The sequence below is a fragment of the Artemia sp. Qi Xiang Cuo genome, chromosome 4 (assembly GCF_049724085.1).
Source record: "Artemia sp. Qi Xiang Cuo chromosome 4, ASM4972408v1, whole genome shotgun sequence".
In the NCBI taxonomy this organism is placed as follows: Eukaryota; Metazoa; Arthropoda; class Branchiopoda; order Anostraca; family Artemiidae; genus Artemia; species Artemia sp. Qi Xiang Cuo.
Genome location: NC_142797.1, coordinates 80,617,470 through 80,631,726, shown reverse-complemented (window position 1 = coordinate 80,631,726; position 14,257 = coordinate 80,617,470). Strand labels below are relative to the sequence as shown.

General features: G+C 35.7%; 1 protein-coding gene across 1 annotated transcript in view; it reads right to left on the bottom strand.

The window, feature by feature from the left end:
• LOC148953483 (uncharacterized) overlaps window positions 1-14,257 on the bottom strand; it is a 208,442-nt gene that overhangs the window by 12,671 nt on the left and 181,514 nt on the right. The window contains exons 27-29 of the mRNA XM_089087977.1: window positions 13,644-13,948; window positions 11,215-11,366; window positions 8,163-8,446 (exon numbers count right to left, since the gene is read on the bottom strand). Of these exons, the coding sequence (XP_088944103.1) occupies window positions 8,163-8,446; window positions 11,215-11,366; window positions 13,644-13,948 (741 nt within the window). The remainder of the gene's footprint in view (window positions 1-8,162; window positions 8,447-11,214; window positions 11,367-13,643; window positions 13,949-14,257) is intronic.

Below are 14,257 nucleotides of genomic sequence, written 5' to 3'. Positions count from 1 at the left end.
AGGAGTTGTCCCCGATCATCGACAATTATTTTAATTTTGCATTCTCTTTGAGCACTAATTTCTCTGGTAATGTTACTCTCGCATATCCACCGTTTACAAGATTGAAATTTTTGTGTACTCCTAAAAAATCTAACTCCTTGCAGTCATGACAACGCTCGCATACATTTACAAAAACGCAACCACTTTTGCTTGCTTCATAGTTCAGGTATTTTTCCATGTCAGCATTCAATGCGACGATGATTTTATCATTTGCACATACTTTCGTCGAAAAATTCATCTTTACTTTTTAATAGATATGCATTGTGTGTTTATCCTTTCACTGCGTAAAAATTATTGATTTAATAAATGCAATAAACTAGATAGTGTCGATAACCGCCATAGAGTACCAGTGGGAAAGTCACGTCATGTCTATGAACAAGCACAGAGTTCGATTGGTAGAGCCGTAAGCATATTTCATATCATTTTAAGATACGTAAAAAAAAGTTGAAAAAAATGCCATGTTAAAAAAATCAAAAAAGTATTTTAAAAAATGGGTCGAGGGGGATGGGAGGGGAGAGGAGAGGGGAGGGGGATGGGAAGAGAGGAGGCGGATAAGAGGAGGAGGATGAGGGGAGGGGAGGGAGGGGAGGAAGGGGGAGGGAGGGGAGGAGACTCTTTTGGGGTCCGGGGGCCCTTTGGGGCTGGGGTATGGGGACCTCACAACATTGTTCAAATGGAACTTGTGTATTATAACGACCACAGAGTTTCACCATCAAATCATATTCTAAAATCATCTTCTAAAATGTCTCAAACGGTTTCGCTTAAATCATCTTCTAAAATGTCTCAAAACGGTTTCGCCCAAATAATCCCCTAAAAGTAATTTCTGCGTGTTCCTTTTGTTATGGCATCCCCGCGCTGTCACATTTGAAATTCCTAGGAAACCCTTTCACGCGTTAATCTCTTCATCTCTAAGATGTTCCTAGCTACACTATTATGGTTTCGATAGAATATCAATTTATCTCTCTGACTTAAAGATCAGAGAAGCCGTATTTAAAAATAGAATTTCTATCTCTTTAGAATCCCGTATAATTCATAAAAAGCAAGTGATGTCATTTCTAATTCCCCTTTCGTAGATCCATAATTCCCCTCGATTATTTAAATCAATTTCTCGGAAATCCACTTCCCCCATCTTGTCCTAGATCAATACATCTATCCCCCGTTAATGCGCATGTGCAAACTTTGTCCCGGAGACAATACACCTAGACTCTAGACTGACCATGAATCGTTAGCCTAGCATTTTAACAAAAAGAAAGGGAACATTTTCGATTTTGAAACAATTTTATTGGATAATTACAACAATAATAGTAGACATGTAAAATTAGCGATACAGTTTATTGTCTTCGATATGTTTCACCAATGCACTTAAAGCACATTGAATTCTATTCACATGCGCTATATCAACTTTTGCAGCGAAACATAACTGATCCTCCATTTTAAATTTGGTCAAGCATATCACATATCTTGCACATACTTCATCCCATACCAGACAAAGCCGTGATCCTCTCGTGATTTCCACCGCAATGTTTAGGGCTCTTGTATTATTTCGACCAAGTCCACTATCAACTTCTAATGGAGTAAACATTCTAGTTATCATCAGCACAATTATATCCAAATGAGTAAAGTCAAGCTGTTGTCACTCCTTGGAATTCTATTCACACACTAATAAAAACTATAGCAAAAATCCTTTCCTTATATTCTCTGCAATTCTTTCCCGCTAATATTTCCGATCCCCTGATTGGCCCAGAAGGAGACACGTGATCCTGTTTCCCGTTATCGAATCAATACATTCCCCCACCGATTATGTAATCAATTTCTTGAAAACTCACTTGTCCTAGTCGATTACGCAATCAATTTCTCAGAAATCCACTTGTCCTAGTCGGTTATGTAAATTAAGTTCTCGGAAATTCATTTCCCCCTCGAGTCCCAGATCAATACATCTCTTCCCCCGTCAATGCGCGTGTGCAAACTTCGCCCCGGAGACAATACACCTATACGAACAACAACAAATCAATTGACCTTGACCTCAATAGACTCGATCGATAATCCTTGAATAAATTATGTTCGTACAGCGTTAGACTAAATTTTAGATGCCAGCAGAATTTTAGATGCCAGGGGCCCCGTCAGTATTCTATGCCCATATATGGTGCCCCGTCACGACCTCCTGATAAGGTTCTACTGTAAACTACATTACTCTAGACTACGCTAGGGGGGTGCACGCCCCCTGCCCTCCCCCTTGGATCTGCCACTGAAATAGCTTTTCTCTAGACAATTACTTACTTAACTCCCATTCGGCCGGGTTAGCCAATTTGAGGGTTTATTAGTGTTTTAAATATGTTTTAAGAACAAATTTTCTATCTGGAAATCAACTACGCTGAAAAAAATGTCTATCTAAAAATTTTGACTGGATGTGTTCTGGGGAATGATGGGCGTGGGGGGGGGGGCTAGTTGCCCTCCAATCACTGTTGACTGTTAAAAAGGGCACTAGAACTCTAGATTTCTAATCGAATGAGCCCCCTTTGAAGTTTTTACGACGACCACTTCCATATGAAGTGCCCAGCTCTAAAGGAAAAAAAATAATACATAGTACATTGTGCCAACATCGTTCTTATATGCCCTTAGGACATAATCACTTTCGACTATTAAAATGGGCACTATTCCTTTGAATTTCCAATTGAATGAGCTTTTTTTGAAGTTTCTACGACAACGCCTTCTTTAATAACCTTATATGACCCCAGGACATAACTTAAAACCCCTGGCCTGAGGGCTGTGGGGGAGTATCCTCCTCAAAAACATATTTTCTATCTGGTAATCAACTAGGCTGAACAAAATGGCTATCTCAAAATTTTGATTGAATGTGTTTGGGTAAATGATGGGCGTGGGGGGGGGGAGGATAGTTGCCCTCCAATCACTTTCGACTATTAAAAACGGCAATAGCTCTTTGAATTTCAAATCGAATGAGCTTTTTTTGAAGTTTCTAAGACAACGCCTTCTATACAAACCTTATATGCTCCCGGGCATAACTTAAAACCCTTGCCCTGAGGGTTGTGGGGGAGTGTCCTCCTCAAAAACATATTGTCTATCTGGAAATAAAATATGTGGAACAAAATGGCTATCTCAAAATTTTGACTGGATGTGTTCTGGAGAATGATGGGCGTGGGGAGGGGGCTAGTTGCCCTCCAATCACTTTCGACTGTGAAAAAGGGCACTAGAAATCAAGATTTTCGATCGAATGAGCACCTTTTGAAGTTTTTACGACGACCACATCCATATGAAGTGACCAGCTCTAAAGGAAAATAATAATACATAGTACATTGTGCCAACATCGGTCTTATATACCCTCAGGACATAAATCAAAGCCCTAACCCATAGGTTTGTGGGGGAGAGCCCTCCTCAAAAACATATTTTCTATCTGGAAATCAACTACGCTGAACAAAATGGCTATCTCAAAATTTTTATTGGATGTGTTTGGGGGAATGATGGGTGTGGGGGGGGGGGGCTAGTTGCCCTCCTATCAATTTCAACTATTAAAAAGGGCACTAGCCCTTTGAATTTCCAATCGAATGAGCTTTCTTTGAAGCTTCTACGACAACGCCTTCTATAAAAACCATTTTGTTCCGCATGGTTCTACATTTTGAGATAGCCGTTTTGTTCTACATGGTCGAAAATATAATAAATATGTCTCTAGGATGACTTAATTCCCCAAAACCCCTGGGGGAGGGGTGAAAGATATTAACTTTGCCCAATGTTTACACATAGTATTGGTTATTAGGAAGTATAGGCGCTTTCATGGGGGATTTTTTCTGGTAGTGGGGGGGGGTCAGGGTTTATGTAGGAGGATCTTTCCAAGAAGGAAGTTTTCATGGGGGGAAGGGGCATTGCTATGAAGGGGGTGCCGGATTTCCCAGCATTATTTAAAAAATGATCAGAAATTACATTAAAAAAAAGTTTTTCAACTGAAAGTAAGGAGCACCATCAAAACTTTAAATGAACAGAAATTATTAAGTATATGATTGGGTTTGCCCCCTTTTCAATAGATCGCTATTTAAGCCAAAGGTTTTTTAGTACTTTCATAAGAGCTATTTATTCTAATTAACGACCTTTGTGATTAAGGGATCATTTTTAAAGATTTGGAACAAAATTAGAACTTTAGCATAAAGAGCCAGGCATTGACTAGGGGGCGAACCCCCTAATATACGTATTAAAAATATCTGAATATAGAAGTTCGTTGCGTAAGTTAATTCGTAAGTTCCGTATATATATATTACTAATAAAAACGTTCGTAAACAAAATTTAACAACTTTCAAGAAAACTATTTAACCAAAAAAAAGTAAAATTAATATGCAAGTTGTTTTTAGTTATTCATGTGCGGTGAGCCAAAATAAAAACCTACATTAATTCAAAAACATTCGGAAATTAAATCAAATAAATAAGTTTTTTTAACTAAAAGTAAGGAGCGACTTTAAAACTTAAAATGAAGAGAAATTATTCCATATATGAAAGAGGCTGTCCACTCCTCAATGCCTCGGTCTTTACGCTAAAGTTTAACTCTGTCTCGCCACTTTATTTTACAAAGGATCTTTCCATGGTGGATATTTCCTTGGGGGAAGGGACATTTCTATGAAGCGGGCGCCAGATTTCCCGGCATTATTTAAAAAACAATCAAAAATTAAATAAAAAACAAGTTTTTTTAGCTGAAGATAAGGAGCAACATCAAAACTTAAACGAATAGAACTTATTCCGTACATGAAAGGGGCTGTCCCCTCATCAACACCTCGCTCTTTGCGCTAAAGTTAGACTCTTTCTCACAGCGCTATTTTTTAAGATAATAAAAACTTTAGCGTAAAGAGCGAGGCGTTGAGGAGGGGACAGCCCCTTTCATATACAGAATAATTTCTGTTCGTTTTAAGTTTTAATGTTGCTCCTTAATTTCAGTTAAAAAAAACTCTTTTTTTTATTCAATTAGTACTATTATACCGACTACTAATACTACTGCTATTACTTTTGCTACTACTTTTACAACGACTACTACTACTACTACTACTAGTTCTGCTACTACTACTAATACTACAACTACTAATACTACTACTACTACTGCTGCTGCTAATATTAAGGCAACTAATTCTCTTAATATTGTTATTGTCTACTACTTTTACAACTGCTGCTACAAATACTACTGCAGCTAATACTACTAATAAATTTGAGCGTTTATTTAAATCTAGGTCGTTCTCATTACGACCACCCCGGGGAAAAATTGAAACACAAATGCACGCGCATCTGCAATCTTTCTTTTGGCAGAAAACACAAAATTCCAGGCTTTTGCAGATGGGAGCTTATAACCTCTACAGTAGGATTCTGTGATAAGCTGAATATGCTTATGTAACACTTTTAGGGTGTACTTCCTGCCTTTTCAAAAAATCGGAGAAATTTGATGATGGGTAGAACTAAACTTATTGAAACTTATATATTTGGAATCAGCATTAAAATTTGATTCTTCTGATATAGCTACTGTATATTTGAAATCAGCATAAAAATATGATTCTATTGATGTATCTATGGATATCAAAATTCCCTTTATTAGAGTTTCGGTTGCTATTGTACCGGGTCACTTCTTACTTACAGTTTATTACCACGAACTGTTTTATATCTCAGGAATGGCTAATGACATTAAATGTAAATTGTCTGGGCATGTTGAATGGCAAATTAAACTTAATCAAAAGGCACTATATGCATCCAAAGTTGTCAAAAGGGTACAAAAGCTATATCACAAGAAAGGTTAAGGGAATTAATTTGGAACTTTCAGGGAGTATGAAAGGAAAGGGTTAAATAATACTTGTCTATAACTAAGGTTGTAATAAGATCTCAGTCAGAGTCAAATAGTTTTTGAATTTAAGATTTACCATAAATATCAGTCAATAAGAAAAACAAACCCCAAAAACTGAAATCAAACAGTTCGTGGTAACGAATTGTAAGTAAGGAGCGACCTGGCTCAATAGTAACCGAAACTCTAAAAACCAGAATTTTGATACACATAGATACATCAATAGAATCATATTTTTATGCTGATTTCAAATATACAGTAGCTATATCAGAAGAATTAAATTTTTATGCTGATATGAAATATATAAATTTCATTAAGTTTAGTTTTACCCATCAAAAATTACGCGCCTGAGAAAATTTGCCTTATTTTCAAAAAAGGGGGAAACACCCCAAAAAAGACATAGAATTTTAATGAAAATCACACCATCAGATTCAGCGTATCAGAAAACCCTAATGCAGAAGTTTCAAGCTCCTATCTGCAAAAATGTGGAATTTTGTATTTTTTGTCAGAAAGAAGATCACGAATGCGTGGTTATTTATTTATTTTTTTTTTTTATTTCCTCAGGGGTGATCATATCGATCCAGAAGTCCTAAAATATCGTAAGAGGGCTCATTTGAACGGAAATTAAAAGTTCTAGTGGCCTTTTTAAGTGACCAAAAAATTGGAGGGCAACTTAACCCCCTCCCACGCTCATTTTTTCCCAAAGTCACCCAATAAAACTTTGAGATAGCCATTTTGTTTAGCATAGTTGAAAATCTAATAAATATGTCTTTGAGGATGACTTAATCCCCCACAGTTCCCGGGGGAAGGGCTTGAAGTTATGAACTTTGCCCATTGTTTACCTATAGTATTGGTTAATGGGGAGTATAAAGACGTTTCAGGAGGGATTTTTCTTATGGGGAAGTGGGGTGTCGGAGTAGGGGGTTACGAGGGAGAGAATCTTTCCATGGAGGATTTTACCTTGGGGGAAAGGACATTTCTATGAAGGGGGCACCGGATTTCCCAGCATTATTTAAAAAACAATCAGAAATTAAATAAAAAACTAGTTTTTTCAACTGAAAGTAAGGAGCAACATTAAAATTTAAAACAAACAGAAAATATTACGTATATGAGGGTGTTTGCCCCCTAGTCGATGCCTCGCCCTTTTCGCTAAAGTTTTTTTTAGTAGTTTCAAAAGAGCTATCTATTCTGATTAATCGGCCTTTATGATTAAGGGGTTTGTGATTCGTGCAAAATTCGATCTTTAGCGTAAAGAGCGAGGTATTGACTAGGGAGTGAACTCCCTAATATATGTAACAAAAACATACGAATATAGAAATTCGTTATGAAAGTTAATTCGTAAGTTACGTCTGAAAAAAATTTCGAGAGAGCCAATTAGCCAAAAAAAGGAAAATTAATATGCGAATTTCGTTTTAATTATTCATGTACGGTGAGCCAAATTCAAAGCTACATTAATTCAAAAACGATCAGCAATTAACTAAAAAAAAATGTTTTTTTAACTGAAAGTAAGGAGTGACATTAAAACTTAAAACGAACAGAAATTATTCCGTATATGAAAGGGGCTGTCCCCTCCTCAACGCCTCTCTCTTTACGCTAAAGTTTTTTATTGTTTTAAAAAATAAAGTTGTGAGACAAAGTCAAATTTTAGCGTAAAGAGCGAGGCGTTGAGGTGGGAACAGCCCCTTTCATATACGGAATAATTTCTGTTCGTTTTAAGTTTTAATGTCGCTCCTTACTTTCAGTTAAAAAAAACTTGTTTTTTTTAGCTAATGACATGAAATAATGACGTCAAACACAAAACGAGTAAAATCTAAAATAAAGAGGAGAAGATATAACGTCCCCTATATCTCCAAAAAAATAGAAAGCAATTTGAACTTTAAATAAAACAAATCATATTTCAAAGGTCTTTTATTTTATTCCTTTAATAACTCCTAAATTATTAAAACGTTCAGGAATGAATATCAAATTATTTAAAAGTTCGGTCCAAATCTCAATCTTAGGAGAAAAAAAAACACATAGCTTGAAACAATGATTGTTTTCTGTAAAGTGAAAACTGCGGTCTTGTATTTAGAAAGCAAAGAGAGTGACTTCTATTTTGGTAGATTCGGCTCGTTTTTAGTTCCACATAATTTCTGCTCATCTCAGGTGTAATTTAGCTCTTTACGATTCTTTAAAAGTTTGCTTTTTAGGATTTTTTTTAATAATCAAAATAAAATCAAATTCTTTTGATATATTTACTGATGTCCAAATTTATATTGATGGAGATTGCTCGAAGATAAAGATTAAAATACAAAAATATAATTACCCAAGCTGTAATTTTTTCAATTAGTATTAGAGATTCTATAGAGTTGATAGTCGAAAGGGAATCCGACCACTCAACACCAGTTATTTCAAGCTGGTACACTTTTGTTGAGAGTTGTTCTTGCTTTAGAATCGAGACACATCCCTTCGGTGAAGGAACCGTTGGAAACTGGCATCTACAGCTAAAAAATTCCAAAGACAAGTCCTTGCTACAGGTGGCACCAACAAGAAGACACTGGGCAGCATTTTCATCTTTGGAACAAGGGTCCATGACTGCGGCTTTTAAATCTAAAAAAAAACTGGATTGCAGAGGAAGTAATAAGATTCAAACGACAAGGAAAAGAAATATAGCCTTTACCTTCGCTATTGAAAGGCCAAATAAAGACTTGTTTATCGTATCACATAATTTTTACTTTAAACCAACATTATACTCTTGTGCTATTTTTTTTACTTTTCTGCAATAAAAAATCAGTTGAACAGCACAATTAATGTTTGGGAGCATCAATTGTTATTTTTCCAATCTTTATTCTTGGAAAGTTCAATTTAAAGTGAAAAAATAAAATCAAACCATCAAGCTGATAATAGCAGCCAGGTCAGATTAAATTAATTTATTTAACATAAAAAATGCAAAAAAATTTGCAGCAGCTATCTATTAAAACCCGAAGGTTTGTTTACGATTTCTGCAAATCTATTTTATAAAACAATAAAAAAGTTTAGCGTAAAGACCGAGGTACTGAGGAGGGGACAACCCCTTTCATATACGGAATAATTTCTGTTCGTTTTAAGATCTGTTCGTATAAAAATGTCAAGGATTTTTTTTTAAGAATCGCAATTTTTGGATGACTGTTTCTAATAATTTTTTTTAAACCTAGTAAGCCCAAAACGGACTGGATATGCCCTATGTTTTAAGGTCTTTCTATTATTCCCCACTTCACAATCTCTCCAAGTCCAGTAAACCCACTTCCACACCCCACTCTGTTTATTTAAGTTCAGAAAAAAGTTAAATTTTTCAAATTTGAAAAAAAAAACAAATAGGAGAACTGGGTAACAATCTTATGTCTATTAATCAAAGAGTTCTTATGGTAACAAACTTTAAGCAAGGAGCGACCCGGCTCAATAGTAATCGAAACTCTAAAAAACACAATTTTGATACCAATAGCTACATCAGAAGAATCAGATTTTTATGCTGATATGAAATATATAAGTTTCATCAAGTCTAGTTATACCCATCAAAAGTTACGTGCCTGAGAAAATTTGGCTTATTTTCGAAAAAAGGGGGGAAAACCTCTAAAAATCATAGAATATTTAATGAAAATCATACCATCAGATTCAGCGTATCAGAGAACCCTAGTATAGAGGTTTCAAGCTCCTATCTACAAAAATATGGAATTTTGTAATTTTTGCCAGAAGAAAGATCACGGATGCGTGTTTATTTGTTGTTGTTTTTTTCCAGGGGTGATCGGATCGATCCAGTGGTCCTAGAATATTGCGAAAGGGGTCATTTGAACGGAAATTAAAATTTCTAGTGCTATTTTTAAATGACCAAAAAATTGGAGGGCAACTTTGCTCCCTCCCACGCTATTTTTTCCCAAAGTCACCCAATCAAAATTTTGAGATAGCCATTTCGTTCAGAATTGTCGACAAGCTAAATAATATGTCTCTGAGGTTGACTTAGTCCCCCACAGTTCCCGGGGAAAGGGCTGCAAGTTATAAACTTTGCCCATTGTTTACATATAGTATTGGTTATTGGGAAGTATACAGGCGTTTTTAGGAGGAATTTTTTCTAGTGGGAGGTCGGGTCAGAATAGGGGTTACCGGGGAGGATATTTCCTTTGGGGAAGGGCATTTCTATGAAGGGGCGCCAGATTTCCCAGTATTATTTAAAAACGATCAAAAATTAAATAAGTTTTTTTTCAACTGAAAGTAAGGCGTTACATTAAAACTTGAGACGAAGAGCAATCATTACATACATGGGGGGTTTCGTCCCCTAGTCAATACCATGCTCTTTATGCTAACGTGTTTTTTAGCACTTTCGTACCCCCCTAGGGATGGGTATTTCAACTATGCTGAACAACTATGCTATCTCAAAATTTTTATCGGACGACTTTGGGGAAAAAGGGGCGTTGAAGAGGGGCTTATTGTCCTCCAATCTTTTGATCTCTCAAAAATTCTAATTAACCGGTCTTTGTTATTCAGGGGTTTGTGATTCGAATAAAATTCGTATTTTAGCGTAAAGAACGAGGTATTGAATAGGGAGCGAACTCCCTAATATACGTAATAAAAATATACGAATATAGAAATTCGGTACGTAAGTTAATTCGTAAGTTAGCGTCAGAACAAAATTTCGAGAAAGCCAATTAGCCAAAAAAAGGAAAATTAATATGCGAATTTCGTTTTAGTTATTCATGTACGGTGACCCAAAATCAAAGCTGCAATAATTCAAAAATGTTCAGAAATTAACTAAAAAAAACAAATTTTTTTCAACTGAAAGTAAGGAGCAACGTTAAAACTTAAAACGAGCAGAAATTGTTCCGTATATGAAAGGGGATGTCCCCTCTTGAACGCCTCACTCTTTAAGTTTGACTCAGTCTCACAACTTTATTTTTTAAAACAATAAAAAACATTAGTATAAAGAGCGAGGCGTTGAGGAGGGGACAGCCCCTTTCATATACGGAATAATTTCTGTTTGTTTAAGGTTTTAATGTTGCTCCTTACTTTCAGCTAAAAAAACTTGTTTTTTTTTTTATAACGAGAACAGACGCCAATTAAAAAAAAACATTAATTTTAATTCAAGTTAATAAACAAAAAATGTTGATGAAATAAAAAAAACATAATAATCAGAGTAAGTCAATTGTTAGTAGTTATTTTGTTCTTAGAAGATTAGGTTTTTGACATAATGTATGAAACTGTGGGTTAAGACATCACTGTAATCTAGAGAAACTATTTTGCTACCCAAAATAACTAATTGCCAAAGATTAATCTTTTGATTTTTTTTTTCAATCTGAGAACACCCCTTGTTCAATCATTTTTTTTTAGAGAAAAACTAATAGTCTTACCAACGCATCCTCCAATGTATGGTAGAAAACCTAGAGGACAATTACATTCAAAATACCCAGACTTATTGATGCATGAGGCAGGTGCTGTTCCACAGGCATTTGGCTCTTCACATTCGTCAATGTCCAAACAAACTCCCTCTTTAGCAGCAAATCTTGAATAAAAAATAAAATCACTGTTAAATGAAAATTGTTAACAAATTTCGAAATAATATTTAGCTTACTCTGATGGCTTTAATTTTAAGATTTAATAATTTTCCAGACTTTTTTTTTAAGATTGAATCTCTAATTTAACATTCCTGCCTTAAAAACTAAACTGGCTGACTTGACAGGAAAATGTTTTAATGAAACATAAAAACTGGCGGTTAAGCACAAGCTTGCTCAATTTAGGCTATGTTTATTAGTTAGTCAAACTGAAAAATATATTTCTTAGGTTGGAATAAGTTTATAAGAAGATCTATATCATAGCCAGCGCAATAGCGCTGGCTAAGTAAAGAGCGTTGTGGTCACAATGCATTATTTATTTTTTTTTGTTTTAGACTTGGGCACTTCATATCAAAGGAGTTGTCGTAGAAAATTCAAAAAGGGCTTATTAGATTGGAAATCGAAAGGACTAGTGCCCTTTTTAATAGTCAAAAGTGATTGGAGGGCAACTAACAACCCTCCCACGCCCACCATTTCCCAAAACGCATTCTGTCAAAATTGGGAGATAACCATTTTGTTCAACATCGTTGGAAGGTCCAAAAATCTTTACGTTTAGGATGACAAGCACCCCCCCCCCCAAACATCCCTCAGGGCAAGGGTTGTAAGTTATGCACTCGGGACATATGAGGTTTAAACAGAAAGGGTGATCGTATAAACATCAAAGGGGGACCATTGGATTGTTAATCAGAAGTTCTACTGCCCTTTTTAAGATTCAGAATGATCTGAGGGTAGATTCCCCCCCCCCTCACACCTCTTATTTTCCTGAAATGCAATTGATAGAAATGTTGAGGTGGCCATTTCTTGTCTTCGATACTTCGAAAAGAGCTCATTTGATTGGAAATAGTCGAAAGTAATTGGAGGACAATTACCCCCCCTCCCACGCCCACCATTTTCCCAGACACTTTCCCCAAACATATATTGAAAGGGTGATCGTATAAACTTTGGAGGGGACTCGTTGAATTGGTAATCAGATGCTCTAGCGGCCTTTTTAAGATTTAGAGTGATTGGAGGGTGGATACCCCCCATACCTCTTTTTTCCTGAAATGCATTTGGTAGAACTTTTAAGATGGCCATTTGTTGTCGTAGAAACATCGGAAAGGGCTCATTCGGCTGGAAATTGAAAAGAGTAGTTTGGAGGGCAACTAACCCCCCTCCTATGCCCACGATTTCTCCAAACATATCCATTCAAAACTTCGAGAGACAATTTGTTCTATGTAGTTGAATGGTTCGGAAAACATATCTTTGAGTATGAACCCCCCCCCCCCCACCGCCCAAGGGGCAAGGGTTGTAAGTTATGCCCTGGGGGCATATAAGGTTTATATAGAAAGGGTGATCGTGTTAACTTCGGAGGAGGTTCATTGGACTGGTAATCAGAATTTCTAGTGCCCTTTATAAGAATCAGAGTGATTGGAGGATGAATATCTTCCCTCTATACCTCGTATTTTCCCGAGATAGATCTGAAAGAAAATTTGAAATGGTCAATTGTTGTCATAGAAATTTTGAAAAAATGCTCATTCGATTGGAAATTGAAGGGGTTAGTTGCTCTTTGAAGGGGTTAGTTGGAAATTGAAGAGTCAAAAATGATTGGAGGGCAACTAACTCCCCTCTTACGCCACGGCTCCCACGTCCACGCCCGGACTAAAAAAAAACATTACCGTGAATTGTCAGTTTAATTGACATATCCTGATATTTAATGTTTAAAGTTTTTATTTTTTTTTTTATTATCAAAATAAGAAAAGTGGAAACTTTTAAACCGTATCTTGTTTTCAGTAAAGCACAAATTATGTTCTGGCTCATTCTTGGCTTAACGGAGCTCTTTACTTTTCTTTGAAAAACCTGTTTTGTGGATAAAGTTTTTTTTTAATTATTTACAAGAAGAAGGTAACTTACCCCTTGCTACAAGCAAATTTTAAAACCGAATCCGAACAGATAGTAAATTCATCTCCTCACTATGTTCTGGTCTTGAAAAGGCATGGGGGTTATCAGTCCTAATTACGTTAGTTTCTGCTCGTTTTGAATTTGACTTGGCTATTCATTGTAATTTCTATTCGTTTTGAGTGCCATTTATTTATTGATAGTGATTTGTGGTAGTTTCACACTTGGAAGATTATGTGACCTTATTTCTGCCCATTCTTGGCTTAATGGAGCTCTTCACTTTACTTTGTCGAAAAAACTCGTTTCGTCGAAAAAGATTTTTTAAAATAAATTACAAGAAGAAGGTAACTTACCCCTTGCTACAAGCACATTTTAAAACTGAGTCCGAACAGACAGCAAATTCATCTCCTCCAGACTGACACTTGGATGTATCGCAAGGTGGCGTAACTAATTCGAAGTTTAGGGTGTTCAAGTCAAATTGAAGAAATTGTAATCCTGGCAAGACTAAAACCTCTTGACCACCAAGAACTGTTAATGCAACTTGGAGATTATCTGCAGCTGATATTGATATATCACTTAAAATTCTCAGCTCCAATTGCACACGGGAATTCAATTTCATAACAGATATTGAGAATTGTTCTATACCAAAACTTCGTATCTGGAAATAAAATAAACACTTATAAACACAAAGTTTCTATAAGAACTCACCAACATTTTATTCCTGTGCAATTTAAGCTTGACATGTACAGCAATAGATATTCCTTGTATTTTACAGTTTATCACTCTTAAGAAAAAAAAAACCGAATGTTAAGATTTGATCTAATTAAGTAAATAAAATCATAAAATTTAGACATCAAAACTAATATAAAGTTAGTTATTCTCTTTCATTTTTTATCTTTATAGGGAATTTTCTCTTTTATATTTTATCTTATTTTGGTATTTGTGAGAAAATATTAGTGAAAAACTT